General features: G+C 42.9%; 3 protein-coding genes across 3 annotated transcripts; 2 read left to right on the top strand and 1 right to left on the bottom strand.

The window, feature by feature from the left end:
* Positions 1-6,062: 6,062 nt before the first annotated feature.
* On the top strand, positions 6,063-7,587 carry LOC131994001 (vitellogenin-1-like). The gene is made up of 2 exons (XM_059367619.1): positions 6,063-6,356; positions 6,425-7,587. The coding sequence occupies exons 1-2, from the start codon at positions 6,119-6,121 to the stop codon at positions 7,486-7,488; spliced, it is 1,302 nt and encodes a 433-aa protein (XP_059223602.1). The 5' UTR covers positions 6,063-6,118; the 3' UTR covers positions 7,489-7,587.
* A 5,386-nt stretch (positions 7,588-12,973) lies between these two features.
* LOC106082878 (vitellogenin-1-like) lies at positions 12,974-14,503 on the top strand. Its single transcript, XM_013245617.2, has 2 exons — positions 12,974-13,275; positions 13,344-14,503. Exons 1-2 carry the CDS (start codon positions 13,038-13,040, stop codon positions 14,405-14,407), a joined length of 1,302 nt encoding a protein of 433 aa, XP_013101071.2. The 5' UTR covers positions 12,974-13,037; the 3' UTR covers positions 14,408-14,503.
* Positions 14,504-17,938: 3,435 nt separating this feature from the next.
* On the bottom strand, positions 17,939-19,533 carry LOC106082876 (vitellogenin-1). Its single transcript, XM_013245615.2, has 2 exons — positions 19,223-19,533; positions 17,939-19,144 (listed from the first exon to the last, which is right to left on the bottom strand). Exons 1-2 carry the CDS (start codon positions 19,461-19,463, stop codon positions 18,105-18,107), a joined length of 1,281 nt encoding a protein of 426 aa, XP_013101069.2. The 5' UTR covers positions 19,464-19,533; the 3' UTR covers positions 17,939-18,104.
* Positions 19,534-25,168: the final 5,635 nt, after the last annotated feature.

Below are 25,168 nucleotides of genomic sequence, written 5' to 3'. Positions count from 1 at the left end.
CCGTGACAACTGTACAAACTGCAGGGTCTGATTTGGTTGGTCTGATTTGTCTCCTGGATCGCTGCAGCCAATATGTTCTTCCGACGCATAAAATCCATTATCTCGTCCATCTTGCCTCGGAGACCGTTGCAATTCAATTAGCAAAAATGATACACTCCCCGGTAATGGTCTGGCAATATTGGGACTGGGATGCTGCTGTTGCGTATATTGCCACACGGGAGAGGTCGGGGGGGTCACATCGTCCGACGACGCAGAAGGCGACGACGACAACGCTTGTGACTCACTGCTGTCTATATTCGCACAGCACCTTGCAATATATTCAGTGTGACAATACTCCCGTAGTGATGTAAGGCCAGAGTAAGATCGGAAATGTACCCACTCCATGCACCGGTTACACCTCACCGACACCGATCGATGATGAAGGCGGTTCTGGCAAAACGAACAGAATCAGAGTCCGGGGTTCTTTTCACTCCCGGCACGGTCCAGAAGCGTGCGGAGAAGGCACTTCAAAATATGCCTCTCCCATGACTCGGGTCAATCCGGTACGTAGATTATATCCAGATTTGGATATAGCTGCCATATAGACCGATCCTCCGATTTAGGGTCTTAGGCCCATAAAAGCCACATTTATTATCCAATTTCGCTGAAATTTGGGATAGTGAGTTGTGTTCGGCCCTTCGATATCCTTCGTCAATTTGGCCCAGATCGGTCCAGATTTCTATATAGCTGCCCTATAGACCGATCCTCCGATTTAGGGTCTTAGACCCATAAAAGCCACATTTAATGTTCCATTTTGCTGAAATTTGAGACAGTGAGTTGTGTTAGGCCCTTCAATATCCATCGTCAATTTGGCCCAGATCGTCCAGATTTCGATATAGCTGCCATATAGACAGATCCTCCGATTTAGGTTCTTGCGCCCATAAAAGCCACATTTATTGTCCGATTTTCCTCCAATTCGGGACAGTGAGTTGTGTTAGAACCCTCGACATCCTTCGTTAGTTTGGCCCAGATCGGTCCAGATTTCGATATAGCTGCCATATAGACCGATCTCTCGATTTTAGGTTTTGGGGCCATAAAAGCTACATTTATTAACCGTTTCAGGCCTGGCTGGAGGGACATATTGGCGATGTCCTCAATGAGTTTGGCATCGCTGACGGCGTTGAATGCCTTCAATAGGTCCAGTGCCACGAGGACCATCACATCACATGGCCTGAACTGATTGAAGCCGCGGAAAATGTGTGCGGTGATAGCATGCGGAGAAGTTGTTGTGCTATGCAGTCTTCGAAATCTGTCATCGGTCTGTACGACTACCCCTCTCTCGGATCCTTTCCTGCCTTCAGTAGCGGCATCACTCTGCCCATCTTCGGGACATCGGGTACTATAAGAGTGTTCAAAGACAGGTTGAGGACAATCGTGAGGTACTCGACTACAGGTTGATCCAGATTCTTCGACATCAGTGTAGAGATTCCGTCGGGGCCCAGAGCTCTTCGGCTCGGAGACCACGGGTACGATGAATGCCTTTCCTCCTAGCCCTGTCACTCTCGGGATGTACAGAAAATCGATGGTTGAACAACCTGGCGCACCTTTTCGAATCAGTTATGGTTACGTCGCCAAAAGTGACTGAGGTCCTGTCGTCCCGTCTACCGGTGTTCGAGAGTGTCTTAACAGTAGAGGACAACTTGCCTAAACCGGTACCTAAGTAACATTGCTCCAAGTGTTCCAAAAATTCTGCCTATGCTCGTTGACTACCCTATTTACTTCCAGATTCAGCTCGCTGATTCTGGGGTTAGTGGGGTCCGTGCAACGAATCCCATCACTTTCATCCCCCTGCGCCAGGAAATTGAAATTGAGCCGCACTTGGGGTATCCGACCGGCTGATATAAAGAGAGCAACTGCTGCGTTAATGATGTTTCGGAATTTCCTCTAGGCAAGTAGTACATTTGAGGGGGGTGTCAGTTCACTGAAGCGACGATTGGTATACTCTCCGAAGACAACCCGATCGGCCTTCTCTTGATTGATAAACGTTCGGCGCTCATAGGTTTTGAAGTCGAGTGGTCGGTCGATGATGAGAATTATGGGGAGGTGGTCTGATCCCAAAGAAATTACGGCTTGCCACTCAGGAGATCAGGGGATGCAATGGAAATGTATAAAACGTGGAGCCTTCAATCTGCTCTGCCAAAGCTATGCCCCACTGGTTGTTACATTGGGTAGAAAGCCATGAAACGTGATGCGCTTTAAAGTCTCCTAGAACCAGACGATTATGGCACACTCATGTCGGGCTTGATAGCCTGACCATTAATTGGGACACAGCTACCAATCGGCGGTATGTACACATTGTATAGCTGTATCTCAGCAGTACCGAACCTTACTGCTATCCAAGTGCACTCCATGTAGAGGTCACTAACTCCAGGGGCAGGTGAGATGGGTCTATACTGCACGGAATGGTGTATCCACTCCGATCCTTATATAGCACATTATATCCGTGACAACTGTACAAACTGCAGGGTCTGATTTGGTTGGTCTGATTTGTCTCCTGGATCGCTGCAGCCAATATGTTCTTCCGACGCATAAAATCCATTATCTCGTCCATCTTGCCTCGGAGACCGTTGCAATTCAATTAGCAAAAATGATACACTCCCCGGTAATGGTCTGGCAATATTGGGACTGGGATGCTGCTGTTGCGTATATTGCCACACGGGAGAGGTCGGGGGGGTCACATCGTCCGACGACGCAGAAGGCGACGACGACAACGCTTGTGACTCACTGCTGTCTATATTCGCACAGCACCTTGCAATATATTCAGTGTGACAATACTCCCGTAGTGATGTAAGGCCAGAGTAAGATCGGAAATGTACCCACTCCATGCACCGGTTACACCTCACCGACACCGATCGATGATGAAGGCGGTTCTGGCAAAACGAACAGAATCAGAGTCCGGGGTTCTTTTCACTCCCGGCACGGTCCAGAAGCGTGCGGAGAAGGCACTTCAAAATATGCCTCTCCCATGACTCGGGTCAATCCGGTACGTAGATTATATCCAGATTTGGATATAGCTGCCATATAGACCGATCCTCCGATTTAGGGTCTTAGGCCCATAAAAGCCACATTTATTATCCAATTTCGCTGAAATTTGGGATAGTGAGTTGTGTTCGGCCCTTCGATATCCTTCGTCAATTTGGCCCAGATCGGTCCAGATTTCTATATAGCTGCCCTATAGACCGATCCTCCGATTTAGGGTCTTAGACCCATAAAAGCCACATTTAATGTTCCATTTTGCTGAAATTTGAGACAGTGAGTTGTGTTAGGCCCTTCAATATCCATCGTCAATTTGGCCCAGATCGTCCAGATTTCGATATAGCTGCCATATAGACAGATCCTCCGATTTAGGTTCTTGCGCCCATAAAAGCCACATTTATTGTCCGATTTTCCTCCAATTCGGGACAGTGAGTTGTGTTAGAACCCTCGACATCCTTCGTTAGTTTGGCCCAGATCGGTCCAGATTTCGATATAGCTGCCATATAGACCGATCTCTCGATTTTAGGTTTTGGGGCCATAAAAGCTACATTTATTAACCGATTTTGACGAAATTTGGGACAGTGGGTTGTGTTAGGCCCCTCGACATCCTTCGTCAATTTGGCTCAGATCGGTCCAGATTTCGATATAGCTGCCATATAGACCGATCTCTCGGTTTTAGGTTTTGGGGCCATAAAAGGCGCATTTATTGTCTGATTTTGCCGAAATTTGAGACAGTGAGTTGCGTTAGGCTCTTCGACGTCCTTCTTCAATTTGGCCCAGATCGGTGCAGATTTGAATATAGCTGTCATATAGACCGATCTCTCGATTTAAGGTTTTGGCCCCATAAAAGGCGCATTTATTGTCCGATTTCGCCGAGATTTGGGACAGTTCATTGTGTTAGGCTTTTCAACATTCATGTCGCATATAGTTCAGATCGGTTTATTTTTAGTTATAGCTTCTAAAAAGACCCATAATTTGTTATACACAATTGAACAATGACTTATACCGATTAGTATTTGGTTCAAATCGGAACATATTTCGATATAACAGTTATATAAAGTATGGACATAAAGTATGCAATTTACACCGGAATTTGATGAAAGGTGGTTTACATATATACCCGAGGTGGTGGGTATCCAAAGTTCGACCCGGCCGAACTAAACGCCATTTTACTTGTTTTTTTTTAATATACCAAGACGCATATGGGACATGTCTCATAAAAATTCTTTCTATACCTAAAATAAATCTTAACATACAAAATAATTATAAACCCAATAATTAATCGCAAATTAAAAAAAAATCTGGGAAGCAACCAGATTATGAGACATTCTACATATGATAAAAATTGTCATTCTCAACAAAACACAAAAACAGAAAAAAATGCAAAATAACCAAAGCCCATCACTGTGTCAGCACAATTAAAAGCAATCTACGAGGGCTGCCCTATAAGTTTCTGACCTAGGCCACACGATGTATTGCCGATGTAATTTGACATTTGCATAGGAAAAGTTGACGTTTGCTAGCATAATCTTACTGTGAACGTTTTAACATACTACCATCATTTGTGAGTGTTTACAGTGACTTATAAAAATTAATTTGGCAAAATAATGGAATTAACTCGTGAACATTTTCGAACGACAATTTTGCAACCCTTTCGGCATGGATTATCACGACAAAAGTGCATTAAGGAACTTAAATCTTAGTATGGCGATGAATCACCCTCCTATAGCACAGTGAAAACTGGTTGCATGAATTCAATCGTGGCTGAAGCTCGTTTAAATGCGAAGGTCGTTTAAAAACGGCTTTGGTGTCGTGCGTGAACTTATAATGCAAGATCGTCATGTGACATACCATGAGACAGAGGCATCCTTGGGCATTTCTCCCACCAGCAAACATTCGATATTCTATGAATATCTTGCCGTAAAAAAGGTTTGTTCTTGTTGGATCCCGCACAATTTGATAATCACTCAAAAAAAGGCTCGTGTTGATTGGTGCAATAAAATGTTAAAAACAAGTAAAAACGTGCTAAGTTCATCCGGGCCGAATCTTATATACCCTCCACCATGGATCGCATTTGTCGAATTCTGTGTCCGGTATCTGTTTTTAGGCAAACAAAGGATAATGGGTAAGAATTGCTATCATGTGCTATGTTATATCAGGTTGTGGTTCGATTTGGACGTCAGATTTGGACGTCAGAAGTCATTGTGTAAAATGTAAGCCAATTCAGATAAGAATTGCCCCCTTATAGTGACTCAAGAAGTAAAATCGGGAGATCGGGAGCTGAATCAGGCTATAAACCGATTCAGGCCATATGATGACAAGTGTGTTGAAGGTCATGAGAGAAGCTGTTGTACAAAATTTTAGCCAAATTAGAATTGCGCCTTCTAGAGGCTTAAAAAGTATAATCCAAATGAATCCGGATCCCATATGAACCTGGGAGCAATATCAGGTTATAGACCGAAACAAAACAAAACACTTTAAGTAAAATTCCAGCCAAATCTGATAATAAAGGCGCCCCCACGAAGCTCAAGAAGTCAAAATCCTAGATCGGCTTATATGGCTGCTATATCAGGTTATGAACCGATTAAAACTATACTTAGTTAGGAGTCATAACAGAACACAACTTGCAAAATGTCAGCCAACTCGGATAAAAATTGCGGTTTCCAGGGGCTTAAGAAGTCAAATCGGAAGATCGGTTTATATGGGAGCTATATTCAAATCTGAACCGATATGGACCGGACGGACATGGCTAGATCGAATCAGAATGTTGAGACGATCCACAATATATATACTTTATTGGGTCTCAGATCTATATTTCGCGGTGTTACAAACGGAATGACTAGATTAGTATACCCCCATCCTATGATGGTGGGTATAAAAACAAAAGAACCATTTTTGATGATAAATACTGGCATTTTCATTATTAGGCCAGTAACCTATATAACAGCTCTCGTATATGTGACAAGTGTTGGCCAAGTTGGTATATGGCTATAAAATGCTTTCAAAAAACCGACAAAGTCACAGTTCAAGTTCCACAGCATTGTCAACTAGGGGCGTTCACAAAGTCATCCACATTTAATACAGAACCATAACATTGACGAAGATGAATCCATTGGGAGTTTTGTGCCTTGTGGCCTGTTTGGCTGGCGCTGTCTTGGCCTCGCCCACACAATACCACAGCAACAGCAATAGCTACAAAAGCTACAACAGCAACAGTTTGAAACCTTCCCAATGGCTGAAGGCTAGCGAATTGGAGCACACCCCATCCATGGATGAAGTTAGCTTCGAGCAATTGGAGAAAATGCCTTTGGAACAGGGTGCTGAATTGATGCGCAAATACTGTAAGTAAAGCCTTGTCTCCTAGAAAGAAGGCTGTTGTTTAAGAGTGACCAATTTTTTTCTATTCCAGATCATTTGACCCAAGCTGGCCGTGGCGTAGCCCCTGAATATGTGCCCACCCCCAGCCAAATCCCCGTCCATATCTACAGCAATGGCCGCAAGGAAACCACCGATTTGAGCCGTTATGTTCAAACCGCCAAGAACATGCCCAAATTCGGAGATGATGAAGTCACCATTTTCATTACTGGCTTGCCCCAATCCTTGGAAAGTGTTAAGGAGGCCAACAAGGACTTTATTGAAGCCTACTTGGAACGTTGCAGCCAACAACCCCATGCCTATGCCCAATGGAATGCTGGTGAGGAACGCCGCAACTGGGAAGATCAAAAACAACAAGGTCGCAGCTTGATTGTCATCGATTTGGGCAACACCATCACCGATGTCAAACGTTATGCCTCCTTGGATGTTGAACGTTGCGGTGAAATGTTCGGCAAGACTTTTGTTGAATTGAGCGAAGAATGCGATGTGCCTGCCGAAATCATCCATGTTGTGGGTCAAGGTGTTGGTGCCAATGTTGCTGGTGTCGCTGGCCAGAAGTACTATGACGAAACCTCCGAAAAATTCCACCGCATTACAGCCTTGGACCCTGCCGTTCAAATGGCCAAGGACAGCCATATTTTGACTGGTTTGGCTCGCAGTGATGCTGAATTCGTTGATGCCATCCACACCTCTGCCTTGGGCTTGGGCACCACTAGACGTGTTGGCGATTTGGATTTCTTCCCCGAAGGTCCCTCTGCTGGCAGCCGTAATGCCGACAATGTTGTTGAAGCTTCCATGCTCGCCACCCACTACTATGCCGAATCTGTTCGCCCCGGCAATGAACACAACTTCCCCGCTCGGGAAGCCAACAGCATGGCCGAATATAAGAACAAGGAAAGCTATGGCAAACGCGCCTACATGGGTATTGCTGCTGATCGTGATCTCTCCGGTGACTTCATGTTGGAAGTCAACCCACAGAGTCCCTATGGCAAGAGAACCCCTGCTCATAATATCAAAGCCTATCACAGCAACACCAAATCCTACCAAATCGGTCAAAATCAACAAAAGCACCTATATGCCCCCCTTGCACTGTATTAAAAATATTTCAAATATTATCTACACAATTATTTCGTAAAAATTTTGTAGAAATTACAACCATCAAATAATTAGAAAAATAAATTAAAATTGTAGAATCTGCATTGCAGTGTTTCTGCTATACAAAACTTGGCCGTATTCGCATGCAAAATTTCAGCCTAAGCGGACAAAAATTGCGGCTTCCAGGGACTCAAGAAGATTTGACTTCGGTTTATATGGGGGCCATTCCATCGACGAAGCTCATTTTTGGCTCAATGGGTACGTAAATATGCAGAATTGTCGATTTTGGAGTAAAGTCCAGCCAGAAGCATTGCAAGAGCTACCAATACATTCTGAAAAAATCAAAGTTTGGTGCGGTTAATGGGCTGGTGGCATCATTGGACCACACTTCTTGAAAGATGATGCAAATCCTAACGTAACTGTGAATAATGAGCGCTACCGTGGGATTATATCCAAATCTGGAGATTGAAGTTCATTGGTCCATAGGTCAATCTGACCAATAAAGGTCAATCCGAACCATATATGGCACGGATATCGAGGATCTTAACAGAGCTCACTGTGCGGAATTACAGCGAAATCGGACTATAAATGTGCCTTTTATCCAAGGCAATTTAAGGTCCAAGACCTTAAATCGGGAGGTCGATCTACATGGCAGCTACATTCAAGTTTGGATCGATCTGTTCCGTACTGATATTCAATGGCCTAATGCAACGCGATTTCCCAAATTTCAGTGAAATCGGTTGACAAATGGGTTCAAGAACTTAAATTAAGAGATCGGTCTATATGGCAGTTATATCGAAATATAGACCGATCTTAACCATACTCGATACAAATGTCAAGGAGCCTTAGGCAACTTAGCAAAATCGGTTAATAGTCTCTCCTTTTATGAGCCAAAAATCTCAAATCAGGAGATAGGTATATATGGCAGCTTTATCCAAATCTAGACCGATCTGGGCTGTATTGAACAGGGATGTCGAGGGACCTAACACAACTCCCTATCTCGAATTTCAGCGAAATCGGATACTAAATGTGGCTTTAATGGCCCTAAGACCTTAAATCGGCAGTCCGATCTATATGGGGGCTATATCAAGATATAGTCCGAAATAGCCCATCTTCGAACTTAACCTGACTATGAACAAATAAAACGAATTTGTGCAAATATCAGTTCAATATCTCTATTTCTAAAGACTATAGCGTGATTTCAACATACAAACGGACGGACGTACAGACTCACGGACATGGCTAGATCGTCTCAGATTTTTACGACAATCAGGAGTATATATACTTTACTAGCCGAACCGGCCCCGCTCCGCAGCGCCTTCTTTATCGCTCTTAAGGCCAAAACAGAATGAGCGCGTTGAGTTTTTTTTGAGAGTTGCATTGAAAAATGCAAATAAATCCCGCAAAAACAATATGCAAAAGTTAAAAAATTTTCAACTTTGGCGACTGATATCGGGCGTCATTCTGTGACGCCATACGTCAAAAGCTTTTTTAGACGTCAAAGTTAAAAATTGTTCAACTTCTGCGCGTTGCTTTCATGGTGTTTGTTTGCAGGGTTGCATTTTCAACGCGCACTAAAAAACATTGCTCAACGCGCTCATTCTGTTTTGGTCTTTATACCATTTATTTGAGCCCTATATTGCAATGGTCGATATATTAGACCTGTTTTGGTGGACTGTGGATATCGAATTCGTGTCATTGAAGAGCAGAGGTAAGCGAGTCCGCCAATGATGCAAAATGCGCGGGTTCAAATCCTGGCGAGGAGATTGGAAAAATTTAAGTGGTGGTTATCCTCTCCTAATATTGGTGATATTTCTGAGGTACTATGCCATGAATAGAAGTCATGTAAACAAAAAAAAAAAACTTTTTTTGATTCGTATATAGCAGTGGGTAAATATTTGTTGGTGTGTATTTTGGCAGTGAGTAGGCCACCCAGACATTACAGGGACTTAATTTTTTGCCATATTCGTAATTTACTCCTGAATACCTTACACTTGAGTGCTATATTTACATAGACGTCTAATATGTCTGTTTGGGGGCGTTTTACGGTTGGGCGGCCCCCTGGGTTCTTAGACTCACATTTCAATACAATACTCGTATTCTACTCTCCAATACTTCTCATTTGAGTGCCATATTGTCATAATCGGTCAACTTTTGTTTTTGAGTGGTGTTTTCGTGGTAGGGGGAAGGGTGCGCCCCCTTCCGATATCAAAAAAAATTTCTTCCAGACCAACCTACACCATCTGTGAAAATTTCGATCAAAAAGGTTCTGCCGTTTTATATAGTCTGCCGTCCCATATAGTCATGATTGCCTATATAACAATGTAGGCGTTTTTGGGTAGCGGTGGGGTGACCTTCTATACTTCAAACTGATATTGTATACCAGTTTTGTGGTCTATTCCCAAATACCTGTCATTTAAGCCCCATATTGATGTGAACGTTCAATTCGTCTGCATTGAGGAGTTCTGGGGTTAGGGCGACTTCTTGGGTACTTGGACCCAGTTTTTAATACATTTTCGTATTCTACTCCTCAATACTTTTCATTTGATACCCATATTGTTCTTATCGGTCCACTTTTGATTTTGGGTGGTGTTTTTGGGGTTACGGGGGAGGATCCGCCCCCTTCAGATATCAACAAATTATAAAGCCTATTCCTCCTTTCTAACCATATTCGTAATCTACTCCCGAAAACCTTTCATTTGAGTCCCATATTGCCCGATCGGTACAGTTCCATTTTTGGGTAGTACATTTGTGGTAAGAGAGAGAGAGTCCGATTTTGCTGAAATTTGGGTCAGATTTTGCTGAAATTTGGCACAGTGAGTTCTGTCAGACCCCTTGACATCCTTCTTCAATTTGGCCCAGATCGGTGCAGATTTGGATATAGCTGCCATATAGACCGATCTCTAGATTTAAGGTCTTGCGCCCATAAAAGGCGCATTTATTGTCCGATTTTGCCAAAATTTGAAACAGAGGGTAGTGTTAGGCCCTTCGACATCCATCTTCAATTTGGCTCAGATCGGTCCAGATTTGGATATAGCTGGCATATAGACCGATCCGCCAATTTAGGGTCTTAGGCCCCTAAAAGCCACATTTATTATCCAATTTTGCGGAAATTTTGGACAGTGGGTTGTGTTAGGCCCTTTAACATTCTTCTTCAATTTGACCCAGATCGTTTCAGATTTGGATATAGTTGCCATATAGACCGATCCGCCGATTTAGGGTCTTAGGCCCATAAAAGCCACATTTATTATCCAATTTTGCTGAAATTTGGGACAGTGGGTTGTGTTAGGCCCTTCAACAGTTTTATTCAATTTGGCTCAGATCGGTCCGGATTTGGATATAACTGTCATATAGACCGATCCGCCGATTTAGGGTCTTAGGACCATAAAAGCCACATTTATTATTCCATTTTGCTGAAATTTGGGACAGTGAGTTGTTTAAGGCCCTTCGACATCTTTCTTCAATTTGGCCCAGACGGGTCAGATTTGGATATAGCTGTCATATAGACCGATCTCTCGATTTAGGGTCTTGCGTCCATAAATGGCGCATTTGTTGTCCGATTATGCCACAATTTGGGACAAGAGTTGTTTAAGACCCTTCGACATCTTTTTTCAATTTGGCCCAGATCGGTCCGGATTTGGATATAGCTGTCATATAGACCGATCTCTCAATATAAGACTTTGGGCCCACAAAAGGCGCATTTATTGTCCGATGACGCTGAAATTTGGCACAGTGAGTTAAGTTAAGCCCCTTGACATATTTCTGCAATTTGGCCTAGATCGGTCAACATTTGCATATAGCTGCCATATGGACCGATCTCTCGATTTAAGGTTTTGGGCCCATAAAAGGGGCATTTATAATCCGATTTCACTGAAATTTGACGAAGTGACTTATGTTAGGCATTTCGACATCCGTGTCTTATATAGTTCAGATCGGCTTATTTTTAGATGTAGCTACTGAAAAGATCAATATCAGAACATATTTCTATATAGCTATTATGGGGCATAAGGTATGCATTTGTCACCAGATTTTGACGAAAGGTGGTTTACGTATATACCCGAAGTGGTGGTCATCCAAAGTTCGGCCCTGCCGAACTAAACCCCTTTTTACTTGTTATATATAAGAAGATTAGGTCGCAAAAGAATATTTCGATGTGTTGCAAACGGAATGGCAAAATAAATTTACCCCCATCTTTCGGTAGTGGGTACACTCATAGAAACAAGTTTGCTGAAAATAGCAAAACACTATCTGCTGAATATTAGTGAATTTTACTGCTATTTTAGCAGTAGTTCTGCTGTTACAGGAATAGTTCTGCAATTTCAGAGCAGCAGGCTTACTGCTGAAAAGTCTGTTGTTTGCTGAAAATGATTGCTGCTTTATTATGAAGCGGATGTTAGAAGAAACAAGTAAAAGTGTGCTAAGTTCGGTCGGGCCGAATCTTGGGAACCCACCACCATGGATTCTGCTAAAAATTTATTCAAAATAAATTTAGTTGAAGGGCATAATTTTATTCTACATACCAAACTTCTGCCGGAGCAAGGATGATCGAATGACCAGTTTACATGGTAGCAATAAAAGGTTATAGACCGATTTGAACCGTACTTGGCACAGTTGTTGAATGTAATGATTGGCACAGTTTTTGGAAGTCATAACAGAACACTACATGTAAAATTTCAACCAAATCGGCCGAAATTTTGACTTGTAAGGGGTCAAGAAGTCAAATCGGGAGATCGGTTTATATCGAAGCTATATCTAAATCTGAACCGATATAGCCCATTTGCAATACCCAACGACCTACAACAATATTAAATATCTGTGCATAATTTCAAGCGGCTAGCTTCATGCTTTCGACAGCTATCGTGATTTCGGCAGACGGACGGACGGACATGGCTAGATCGACTCAGAACATCGAGACGATCAAGAATATATATACTTTATAAGGTCTTAGACGAATATTTCGAGGTGTTACAAACGTAATGACTAGATTAGTATACCCCCATCCCATGGTGGTGGGTATAAAAATTAATTGCCTCACAGTATCGTTGGAAACGGAATAGTCTGGAGGTATCAAGTACGTACATTTATGCCAGAAATTAAATAGAAACTCTGTTTATTATATACGCCCCAACTATTAGAAATGTCGCAAAAAGTTTCTTTTAAAATTTATCAAGACTAAATTTATTTTTGAATTCTTTCTTGATGTACCGAATTTTTGATTTATCTCAAAAAGAAAAAAAACTAAAACCCAACAATTTTCTAGAATTAAAAAAAAAATATTCTGAAAAGCCAGCCGACTATGAGACTTTCTACATAAGACAAAATGATATTCTCAACAAAAAACAATACGAGAAAAAATTGCAAAATAACCAAAGCCCTCCAACTGTGTCAGCAATATTGTAACAAATGTACATTCGGCAAGTGTAGGCTAACTTTGTGACTATAAAATGCCTTCAAAAAACCGACAAAGTCCCAGTTCAGGTTCTAAAGCATTGTCGACTAGGGGCATTCACAAAGTCATCCACATTTAATACAGAACCATAACATTGACGAAGATGAATCCATTGGGAGTTTTGTGCCTTGTGGCCTGTTTGGCTGGCGCTGTCTTGGCCTCCCCCACACAATACCACAGCAACAGCAATAGCTACAAAAGCTACAACAGCAACAGTTTGAATCCTTCCCAATGGATGAAGACCATCGAATTGGAGCACACCCCATCCATGGATGAAGTTACCTTCGAGCAATTGGAGAAGATGCCTTTGGAACAGGGTGCTGAATTGATGCGCAAATACTGTAAGTAAAGCCTTGTCTCCTAGAATGAAAGCTGTTGTTTAAAAGTTACCAATTTTTTTCTATTCCAGATCATTTGACCCAGGCTGGCCATGGCGTAGCCCCTGAATATGTGCCCAGCCCCAGCCAAATCCCCGTCCATGTCTACAGCAATGGCCGCAAGGAAACCACCGATTTGAGCCGTTATGTTCAAACCGCCAAGAACATGCCCAAATTCGGAGATGATGAAGTCACCATTTTCATTACTGGCTTGCCCCAATCCTTGGAAAGTGTTAAAGAGGCCAACAAGGACTTCATTGAAGCCTACTTGGAACGTGTCAGCCAACAACCCCATGCCTATGCCCAATGGAATGCTGGTGAGGAACGCCGCAACTGGGAAGATCAAAAACAACTTGGCCGCAGCTTGATTGTCATCGATTTGGGCAACACCATCACCGATGTCAAACGTTATGCCTCCTTGGATGTTGAACGTTGCGGTGAAATGTTCGGCAAGACTTTTGTTGAATTGAGCGAAGAATGCGATGTGCCTGCCGAAATCATCCATGTTGTGGGTCAAGGTGTTGGTGCCAATGTTGCTGGTGTCGCTGGCCAGAAGTACTATGATGAAACCTCCGAAAAATTCCACCGCATTACAGCCTTGGACCCTGCCGTTCAAATGGCCAAGGACAGCCATATTTTGACTGGTTTGGCTCGCAATGATGCTGAATTCGTTGATGCCATCCACACCTCTGCCTTGGGCTTGGGCACCACTAGACGTGTTGGCGATTTGGATTTCTTCCCCGAAGGTCCCTCTGCTGGCAGCCGTAATGCCGACAATGTTGTTGAAGCTTCCATGCTTGCCACCCACTACTATGCCGAATCTGTTCGCCCCGGCAACGAACACAACTTCCCCGCTCGGGAAGCCAACAGCATGGCAGAATATAAGAACAAGGAAAGCTATGGCAAACGCACCTACATGGGTATCGCTGCTGCTCGTGATCTCTCCGGTGACTTCATGTTGGAAGTCAACCCACAGAGTCCCTATGGCAAGAGAACCCCTGCTCATAATATCAAAGCCTATCACAGCAACGCCAAATCCTACCAAAGCGGCCAAAACCAACAAAAGCACCTGTTTGCTCCCCTTGCAGTGTATTAAAAATATATCAAAAAATTACTAAACTTTTATTTTGTAAAAATACGACTATCAAATGATAAGAAATAAGAAAAATAAATTAAAATGGAAAAAATTTAATTTTAGTGTTTTTGGTATACTAAACTTCCCATAACCGTTTCTGGATGAATCCTCTCCATCAATAGAAGATACCGTTAGTTTCATTGTTGTTTCGTATGCTCACAGCATGCTATTGGGTTCCATCTATTAAACCACGTCTCCTTATGACGTTAGTGGAGCTCGTAGTAGACATGTGACGTGGGAAGAGTTGCACCCTCTGTCGCAAGCAAACCAGTTTTCTCGTTAACTGATACATCTTTGTGACCAGGGAGTCTACATAAGGTCACTTTATGTTGTCCGACAAGAGACGATTTGAAGTTCCGTTCAGTGGTACCACAGTCAATCTTCGACCCATCTGACACTCAGTCAGGGTAGGTATTAGCAAACGTAACCTACGATCCACAAATTCCAACCTCGTCAGGTAGTCAGTTTGCAAGTCGGCCATAGCCCTGTCGAGTAAACCGGTATGTCTGGCCGGTAGCCTCCAAAACTGATGCAACAACCTGAGTAGCGGGTTCTCGGCGGATTCCCTTACATATAGGACAATTGGCTGCGTTCTCAGTAACACCTCAAAGGACCTGGTAGCAGTAGTACCAATAAACCCACTTAAAAATCCTTAAGCCATCCTATTCCCCTTATCCAAGTCACTCACATGCGACGCAAACACAGGCCACCAGATATGGCAACCAAATGATCAGCACCGCTCGCACCACCGCCGAGTACAGCCAGTACATTAATCTAAGCCGCAGGCCACATCTACTACCAACAAACCTCTGACACGAATAGAGAGCCACGAAGTCCTTCCTTGCCCTTGACTCTAGATTCAATTGCCAGCTCAATTTACAATTCGAAATAACCCCAAGGAACTTTGCCGACTTTAACAGCACCCAAGTGGTTCTTGCAACCTCTGCAATCTAAACCCAGGCACCTTCCGCCGTGAGCAATACTACTTCGATTTTTCTGGCATTCACCTCTATTCCACACCCACTAGCCCAAGACGCCGTAAATCCGAGGGCAATGTTCGAAACCCCAAATCAATGAACCTCGCGGTGACAAGATGTCGTCTTGGCTTAAGTCTCTATATAAACCCTTCGTCGCATTCACATTCCCCGAGGTGGCCCCAATACTGACCGTGATCTCCCTATGCAGAAATGCACTCATTAGCCAGCTCGTAATGACGCTTTCCACAACCTCATCCCTTAAAGCCGCCGATATGGCGGATTAATGCACATTATTAAATGCCTCCTCTATTTCCAGAATTCCTTGAACTGAAGAGTCCTCTCCAAGTGATGCATGATACTATGAAACGCAGAATCAATCAACCTGTCCTTGATATATGCGTGCTGACGAATTGCAAATTAGCAAATTTTGTCCATGAACATTCCACTAAGAAACAGGAGGAAACTTCTCACATATCACTGAGTGCAGTCCGATTCAAGTTTAAGCTCAATTATTAGGTGCCTCCTTTTTATAGCCCAGCCCGAACGGCGCGCCTCAGTGCGACACCTCTTTGGGGAGAATTTTTTTAATGCGTGCTGACACCTGTAAAAAAAAAACACCAATTACAATATATGAAAGTACAAAATCCAATTCCAAAATCCAGTCCAACTACAAATTTTTTTGCGAAGAAGGATGAGAGGTTATTCGTCCTCAAGTCCTTAGCCGCTCAATATTGCCTTCCTACATGATAAGGTACGTAAGAGAACCCTCCTGTATCATCTTGGAATTGATGCCATCTGGACCAGGAGACTTATAGTATTTAATGCCCAATGAACATGCCAGCGTATCCATATCATTGTCCTCTCCTTCTTCCCAATACCCCTGACCCACTTGACCACATGGGCGGACCCTGCCCCTACCCAAAAAGCACCACCCGATTGGGACAATATGGGACTCACTTGACGCCAAAACCCCTTCAAAGCGCCATATTGGACGATAATGGCAATATGGGACTCAATTGAAAGATATTCGGCTATATAATTTATTGATATCGGAAGGGGACGGACCCTCCCCCGTTACGCCAAAAACACCACCTAAAACCAAAAGCCCCAACCCCAAAAAAACGCTCAAATGGGAATATTACTCGATCATAGCTATATGAGACACAAATGAATGGAGTTTTGAAGTCTCCTTAAATCGCCTCCAATAGGTTATTTGACCCATTAAAACAATAGGGGATCAAGTGATAGATATTTTTGAGTGGAGTGCGTCATTCAAATTTGTGCTCAAGTGGCAGATGGGGTGCGGCGCACAACCCTCTTATAGACACCCTCCAAACGGCTGTTTAGACCAATTATGAAAATATGGGATTCAAATGTATGTACCGATTTACGCCATATCAAGCACAGTCATAACAAAATATCTCATGCTAAATTTCAGCCACATCGGATGAGAATTGCGCCCTCTAAAAGCGGAAGAAGTCAAGACCCAAGATCGGTTTATGTGGCAGCTATATCAGGTTATGAACTGATTTGAACCATACTTAGCACAGTGGTTCAGTCCAATTGGACCAGAATTGCATTCTCTAGAGGCTCAAGAAGTCAAAACCCAAGATCGGTTTATATGGCAGCTATATCAAAACATGGACCGATTTGGCCCATTTACAATCCAAACCGACCTCCACTAATAAAAAGTATTTGTGCAAAATTTCAAGCGGCTAGCTTTACTCCTTCGGAAGTTTGCGTGCTTTCGACAGACGAACGGACGGACAGACGGACGGACAGACGGACGGACAGACGGACGGACAGACGGACGGACAGACGGATGGACAGATGGACGGACAGACAGACGGACGGACAGACAGACGGACGGACAGACAGACGGACGGAAAGACAGACGGACGGACGGACAGACGGACGGACGGACAGGCGGACGGACAGACGGACGGACAGACGGGCGGACAGATGGGCGGACAGACGGACGGACAGACGGACGGACAGACGGACGACCTCTACTAATAAATAGAGGGAGAAATTCTTATCCAAACGTATAAAAAACCATTGGAAATCCTTGTTATAATTTTGTAACAAAGAAACCGTCCAAGGAACTTGACAAATGCGATGCGATGGTGGATGGTATATAAGATTATGCCCAGCTGAACTTAACACGCTTTTATTTGTTTTCCTTACGTTGTGGCTAGGATTGGAACCCAGGCGTTTAACGTCAAAGGCGGACATGCTACCCTCGGAGCTACGGTGAGGTAAGGACAAAACAAAATACAAAATTTTTATAAAAAGTTAATTTCTACCAAAATTTTTTATTTTTTTTTTTATTTAAAAGAATTTTTTTATTTAAGTAATAGCATAGAAATCCAATTTTGATCTAAAGTTTTAAAAAAATAATTTTTATAAATTTGAGCGATATCCTTTAAAAAGTCAATCTTTTTAATCTCTTACTTGAAAAGTTTGTTTTTTTTTAAATTCCCATTCAATTCATTTAAACAAAATAAAGTTTTTTTTTTATTTCTCTTTGAGAAATTTTGCTTTCGATTTATTTGATAAACACATTTTGGAAATAATTTTCATTGAAAAATTCTGCAGGCTTAAAACTAAAAATTTGACATTGTGATCCAAAGTTCATGATTTTTTCTCTTCAGTTTCCGTTCAGCTCAGTCACAGACATTCTAGTAGTCGTAGCTCTCTACTTGGTGGCGATTATGATGGTAGGTGTTGTTCTTATTGTTCTTGTTGTGGGCAGGAGTCCTCTTGCCATAAGGTCTCTGTTCGTTGACTTCCAACATGTAGTCACCGGAGAGATCACGATCAGCAGCAATACCCATGTAGGTGCGTTTGCCGTAGGTTTCGTTGTTCTTGTATTCCTTCATGCAGGTGGCTTCGAGGGCGGGGAAGTTGTGCTCGTTGCCGGGACGAACAGACTCAGCATAGAATTTGGTGGCAAGCATGGAAGCTTCAACAACGTTGCTGGCTCCACGAACTCCGGGAGATGGACCATTGGGGAAGAAATCCAAATCGCCAACACGGCTGGTGGTACCCAAACCATAGGCAGAGGTGTGGATGGCATCAACGAAGTCAGCATCACCGCGGGCGAGACCAGACAAAACGTGGTGTTCCTTGGCCATTTGAACGGCAGGGTCCAAGGCAGTGATGCGGTACAATTTTTGGGCGGTGGCTTCATAGTATTCCTGGCCAGCGACACCAGCAACATTGGCACCAACACCTTGACCCACAACATGGATGATTTCGGCAGGCACATCGCATTCTTCGCTCAATTCAACAAAAGTCTTGCCGAACATTTCACCACAACGTTCAACATCCAAGGAGGCATAACGTTCAACATCGGTGATGGTGTTGCCCAAATCAATGACAATCAAGCTGCGGCCAAGTTGTTTTTGATCGTCCCAGTTGCGGCGTTCCTCACCAGCGTTCCTTTGGGAATAAGAACGGGATTGTTGGCTGTGACGTTCAGAGTAGGCTTCAATCAAATCCTTGTTGGCATCCTTAACACTCTCCAAGGATTGGGGCAAGCCAGTAATGAAAATGGTGACTTCATCATCGCCGAATTTGGGCATGTTCTTTGCGGTTTGGACATAACGGCTCAAATCGGTGGTTTCCTTGCGGCCATTGCTGAAGATATGGACGGGGATTTGACTGGGGCTGGGCACATATTCAGGGGCTACGCCATGGCCAGCTTGGGACAAGTGGACTGAAATTGAAAAGATTAACAAAATGGAACTGTGTTTTAGAAGCTGCCTTTCCTTGTCGAGCAGAAGGCTTTACTTACAGTATTTGCGCATCAATTCAGCACCCTGTTCCAAAGGCATTTTCTCCAATTGCTCGAAGGTGACTTCATCCATGGATGGGGTTTGCTCCAATTCGCTTTGCTTCAACCATTGTGCAGGTTTCAAGCTGTTGCTGTTGCTCTTGAAGCTTTTGTAGCTGTTGCCGCTGTGGTATTGTGTGGGCGAGGCCAACACAGCGCCAGCCAAACAGGCTACAACACACATAACTCCCAATGGATTCATATTCGCTTCTGCTACTTTGGTTTGAATGTCAGTGAATGCTGGAACTTCTCTTGTTGATTACTGATCAAGAACACTTTGGAACTGTACCTCTGCTCTATGAAAGAAAGAGTTTTTATAGCTAGCTCGAATTGGCTACTAAGCATTGATGGCTTTATTCTTAAAACCAATTTCGCTGACTTTGGGGGGTGGTTCTTTCGTTTAGCATTTTTGTTTGTTTTTTTAGCTCTACTTTGAAATCATTGAACCCATGCTGCACTTGAGTTACGAAAGTGGCAAAATTGCAGCCAGCCATTGCAAATGCTAGCATTTTTTTTTCAAACTTGTGATCGGAAAAGTTGGCATTGATATTTTTTTCGTAAAATGCGGAAATTCTTGTCAATTTTTGAAAAGCTTAAAAATGTTGAGAAATATTAAGAATGAATTTTGACTATTATGGTGAGGTAGGGTTTATCAACGAATTCCTAGCAGATTTCTAAAACGCAATGAAAAAGAGTGCCCGGCAGAAATGTTTTTACGAAACTTAAATTTCGGCCAAATATGCAGCAAAAATCATATTTTGGTGAAATGTTCTATAATTTTTTCTATTTAAATTAGAATAGTTGCAGACAACAGTTTCCATTTTTCGAAAAGGTCATCCATTTTAAATCCAACAACACATAAAATAGTTGACGATTAAGCAAATCACTGGGTGAGCGACATGGTGCAGCATTGACCCCATTACTCCATTATGTTGTATAGCCATTGCAAAATTTTAAATTATCTACCAAAGTGCAGGCAATGAACTTTGGTGTGACATAATTACCGCTGCCAAATTAGACCAAAAACCAAATGAAAATTAATTACAGTGCGTAAGAGAAGAAACTGGGATCCTACAGAATTTCTTCGATAGTGAAATGTCCTAGAGAACTAAGCATAGGTTAGGTTTAAGTGGCAGTCTGCCATCAGACTCACTTAGACGAAGGAAGATGCCTTCAAGTTCCTACCGTTGAACCATCCACATCGCTTTAAAAAGCCCAATAACTTGCGAATGTTCACATCCGCTAAATCAGACCGGTTCTCAAAGAAATGATAACCTAAAGTGAAACTCCTTCTAACTGCTAGTGCGGCACACACACACGGAAGCTGTTCTATAGTCTCTTCTTCCTCGATGTTCCTACAGCTTCTGCAAAAGTCGTTGATGGCAACCTTCAGTCTGTCAGTATGTTTTCCGATTAGACAGTGGCCTGTCATGACGGACACAATGATTGAGACGTCTGTTATAGCCAATGACAGCAAAGCAGTAGACCTCTTCAAGTCTAGATGAGGTTACATAGTTTTGGAATGCTCACAGTCCCCTCTTTGTGACCATCTACCATTCGTTGCCTTTTGGGCCTGGTCCTGAAAACTTAGCTGCCATGTCGCTAGAGGCATATCCACAGATTCCAGTGTCCCTGGAGTTTGTAAGGTAGTTCCTAGTCTCGCAAGCTCGTTTGCTTTACAATTCCCTGGGATATCTCTGTGGCCCGGCACTTAGAACAAGTGAAATTTGAACTGTACAGCCATCTTGTTGAGAGATCTGCGACAGTCAAGGGCGGTTTTTGTGTTCAGAAATACGTTCCCCAGACATTTAATGGCTGCCTGGCTATCTGAGAAGATATTTATGCTAATCGTCGTAATGACATTATATCTCAGCCATTCCACCACTTTCTTCATTGCAAGGATCTCTGCTTGGTGCACACTGCAGTGATCGGGTAACCTTTCGATATGACCAGTTCTAGATCTTTGGAGTACACCCCAAAGCCCACCTGGTCAATTAGTTTGAAACCATCCGTATAGAAGTTTATGTAACTTCTGTTACATAGTCTATGTTACTTCTATTACGTAGTTCCAATCGATTCTATCAGGAATAGTGGTACAGTAATTTTTATCAAAAAGCGGCTCAGGACGGGTGTAATCCACACTGCCCGTAGCATCGGATATTGTATCAAGTATAACACAGTGTCCGTTTCTATCAACCTCTCAAGAGTCTTCAGCATAAAGCATGACAGACTAATGGGACGAAAAGCTTTTGCCTTCGTGTGGTAGGGTTTTCCTGCTTTCGGAATGAAAATGACCTTCGTGTCCCTCCATCCCACAGGTATATATGACATTCTTATAAAAGTAGAGTATATCTCCCTAAGCCAAGGAACCAGTCTATCAGACACAGCTTGTAATTCAACCGGTGATACATCATCAGGGCCTGGTGACTCAAAGGAGTCAAAACTTTTTATCGCCCAAAGGATTTTCGGCTCAGACACAATTTCCCTAATGGCCTCTGACGAATGCATATCAGTGACAACCTCTTCTGGCGCCACGTTGTCCGTTGGAGAATTTCCCGGGAAATGTGTATCAACGAGTAGTTCTAGTGTTTCCTCACTAGATATTGTCCATACATTCTCTGACTTCTGGATATACCTCACAGTAATAGGTCTCGAGGACAGAATGTTCCTTAGCCTAGAGGCCCCAGATGTATCCTCCATGGAGCTGCAGAACTCTACGCAGGATTTCTTCTGAGCCTTTCTAAGCTCGTCCTTATATTTTCTTAGCTCAGCCTTATACATGTCCCAATCGTGTGGTGCTCTTGTGGCCTTTGCTCTATTGAAGAGTTTTCTGCAGTCCTTCCTTAGACCAACCAGCTCTGGGATCCACCATGGCGGTCGCTGTTTGCCCCTTGGCTTGGTACTAGGGCATGCTGACACAAGCGAGTCATTCAGGCCCTTCGTTATCCGCTTGACCGCTATGTCTATATCCTCCGTAGTTTCTACTTCCTCTCCTAGTCTAAAAGGGATAGTGGTGCAGAATTTTACCGAAATTTATCCCAATCCACCTTTTTTCTGTTTAACTAAGGGACCACTACTCCAGTATTTACTCCAAGACTAAAACTAATATAACGATGATCAGAGAAGCTGTGGTCATCCAACACTTCCCAGTCGCATATTATTCCACTTATATCTTCCTATACAATGGTAATATATCTTCCTATATAATGGGTTGCCCAAAAAGTAATTGCGGATTTTTTAAAAGAAAATAAATGCATTTTTAATAAAATTTAGAACGAACTTTAATCAAATATACTTTTTTACACTTTTTTTCTAAAGCAAGCTAAAAGTAACAGCTGATAACTGACAGAAGAAAGAATGCAATTACAGAGTCACAAGCTGTGAAAAAATTTGTCAACGCCGACTATATGAAAAATCCGCAATTACTTTTTGGGCAACCCTAGTACCTCCTGCCTGTTCCTGGTAATAAAGGTCAGTTTATCCCCTTTATTACAAATCGCCAGATTGTAACTTATAATATACTCAACAAGCAGCTCACCCCTTTCGCTGACATCCGAACATCCCCATATCTGGTGATGTGCATTAGCATCACCTCCTACAATGAGAAGCAGAAGCAGCTTCAACCAGCGACTTAAGGTTTGAAGGCGGCATCTCTGAAATGGTATATGCAACGAAAGTGGTATATGTATGTCGCTTGACTTAGAGTATAATTGCATAATTGCCTCTATGTAAATCCCTTTGATCTTTATGGAGGGTTAAGAGTCATTTAAGTTGGTATGTTAGATGTACTCCATTCTTAAAAGACTTTGTTAGTGCCCGACATTCCCATGGGAATTCTAGCAGCGGAATGTGCCTTAGGGTGGTTTATGATGGGTTTAGGAGGTGGTTTGGACCCACAGAAACCTGGTCCCGAAAGTGAGTACCAATTTCGTGCTCTACTCCCAAAATACCTTTCATTTCACCCCTATATTGCCATGGTCGGTCAATATGGTCCCCAAATACTTGGTCCCACATTTGGATATCAAATTCGTATTCTACTGCCAAATAACTTTTATTTGAGTTACATATTTAGCCCCACATTTGGAAATCAGATTCGTATTCTATTCTATTCCCAAATACCTTTTATTTGAGCCCCATATTGCCATGACCAGTCAATAAGTCCTGCTTGGGGGATGTTTTGCGGAAGGGGTGGACCCCCAGACTCTTGGTCCCGAAAGTGGGTATCAATACACTTGGGGTATTCGACCGCCTGCTGCGTTAATGATGTCTCGGAATTTCCTCTCGGCCACAAGCCCATCAGAGGGGGGTGGCAGTTCACAGATTACAACACTCTTATGTCGGGGTTGTAAGCCTGGCTATTTATCGGGACACAGCTACCAACCGGCTGTATATACAAGTTGTATAGCATATACGCTTAGTTTTGGAGATATGGCCATTTTAAGTTTTCCGAATGAAAATCTCGAATTTCATTTGAACCCCATATTGCCGTGGTCGTCAAATATAACCGATTTAAGGGAGTTTTGTGTGGTGGGATGGTCTCCCCAACACTTAGCCCTGGAAAATATTAACATCGTAATCCTTTCACTAATCATTTATTTCAACCCCATATTGCCATTGGTTAAAGCGGGCCAAACACTAGGCCCAAAAATTGGATATCAAAGTCGTTTTCTAAAACCTTTCATTTGAGCTCCTTATTACAATAGTCAGCAAATATATCCCGACTGGGGGGTGGGTTCTAACAACTGTCAACTTCTTGCTTCACTTTCTTTGAGCCCTAAATTGTCATGGTGAGCAAAACGACCTATTTGGGGGTTGTTATGAGGATGGGGCGTCCCCTAGACAGTTGGTTCCGAATGTTCATATCAGACTCGTGTTCTATATCATTGATTTGAGCCCCATATTTCCATAGTCGGCAATCATGTACAATTTGGGGGTTGTTTTAGGGGATGGAGTGTCCACTGAGTGAGTAATGGTCAGCAAATACGTCCTATTTGGGATGTTATGGGGGTATGGTGGCCCTTAGACACTTTTTTCCGAATATTGATATCATATTCTTGCTCCACTCCCAAAAACCTTTCATTTGAAACCTTTTATGGTATAGTCGGTAAATTTGTCCTCTTTAGGGGGTGTTTTTGTGGAAGGGCGGGCCCCCAAACACTTGTTCCCTCATTTGGATATCAGATTCGAATTCTACTCTTAAATACCTTTTATTTGAACCCAATTTTGCCATGGCCGACAAATATGTCCGAGTTTGGGGTGTTTTGGGGGCTGGCCCAAATACTTGGTCCCACAATTGGATATCAGATACGTTTTCTACTTCTAGGTCAGGTTAGGTTAGGTTGAAAAGAAGATGCAGATATTAATCCACCCCATGCCACTATGGACATACACCTAAGCCTGTAATCGACTTGTTGTGCGCTCTAAAAACTATAAAGTAACCCCTAGAAAGAAAATTTTAAGTTAGGAACTCCGTGGTACTTACAAAATACTTTATTGTTTTCAATACCGCTCCCCTAAGTTTGTTCATGTCAGGTATTTTTTCCTACTCTTAAATACCTTTCATTTGGACCGCATATAGTTGTGATTGTTCTATATATAGTTGGTGGGTATTGGGAGAAGCACCCTCCCTAGACACCCCACCCAAAACTTAGATACCAAACTTTTATTTTTAAGTTACTATAAGAGAGCACACAAAATTTCGCTTAAATCGCACCACCCATCTCTGAGATTTGGCGTTTTTGATAAATAGGGTAAGGGGAGGGTACGCCTCCCCCCCCCACCCCATTGCTGGAGCTTCTTTATCCATTCTGACAACATGACCAAGCCTATGCTATCGTCGTCACACAGCTCATACAGCTCATGGTTCATACATCGCCTATATTCTCCATTAACGCAAACTGGTCCATA

The sequence above is a fragment of the Stomoxys calcitrans genome, chromosome 4, assembly GCF_963082655.1.
Source record: "Stomoxys calcitrans chromosome 4, idStoCalc2.1, whole genome shotgun sequence".
Taxonomy (NCBI): domain Eukaryota; kingdom Metazoa; phylum Arthropoda; class Insecta; order Diptera; family Muscidae; genus Stomoxys; species Stomoxys calcitrans.
The sequence above is the reverse complement of the archived record's forward strand: the minus strand, read 5'-3'. Positions and strand labels throughout refer to the sequence as shown.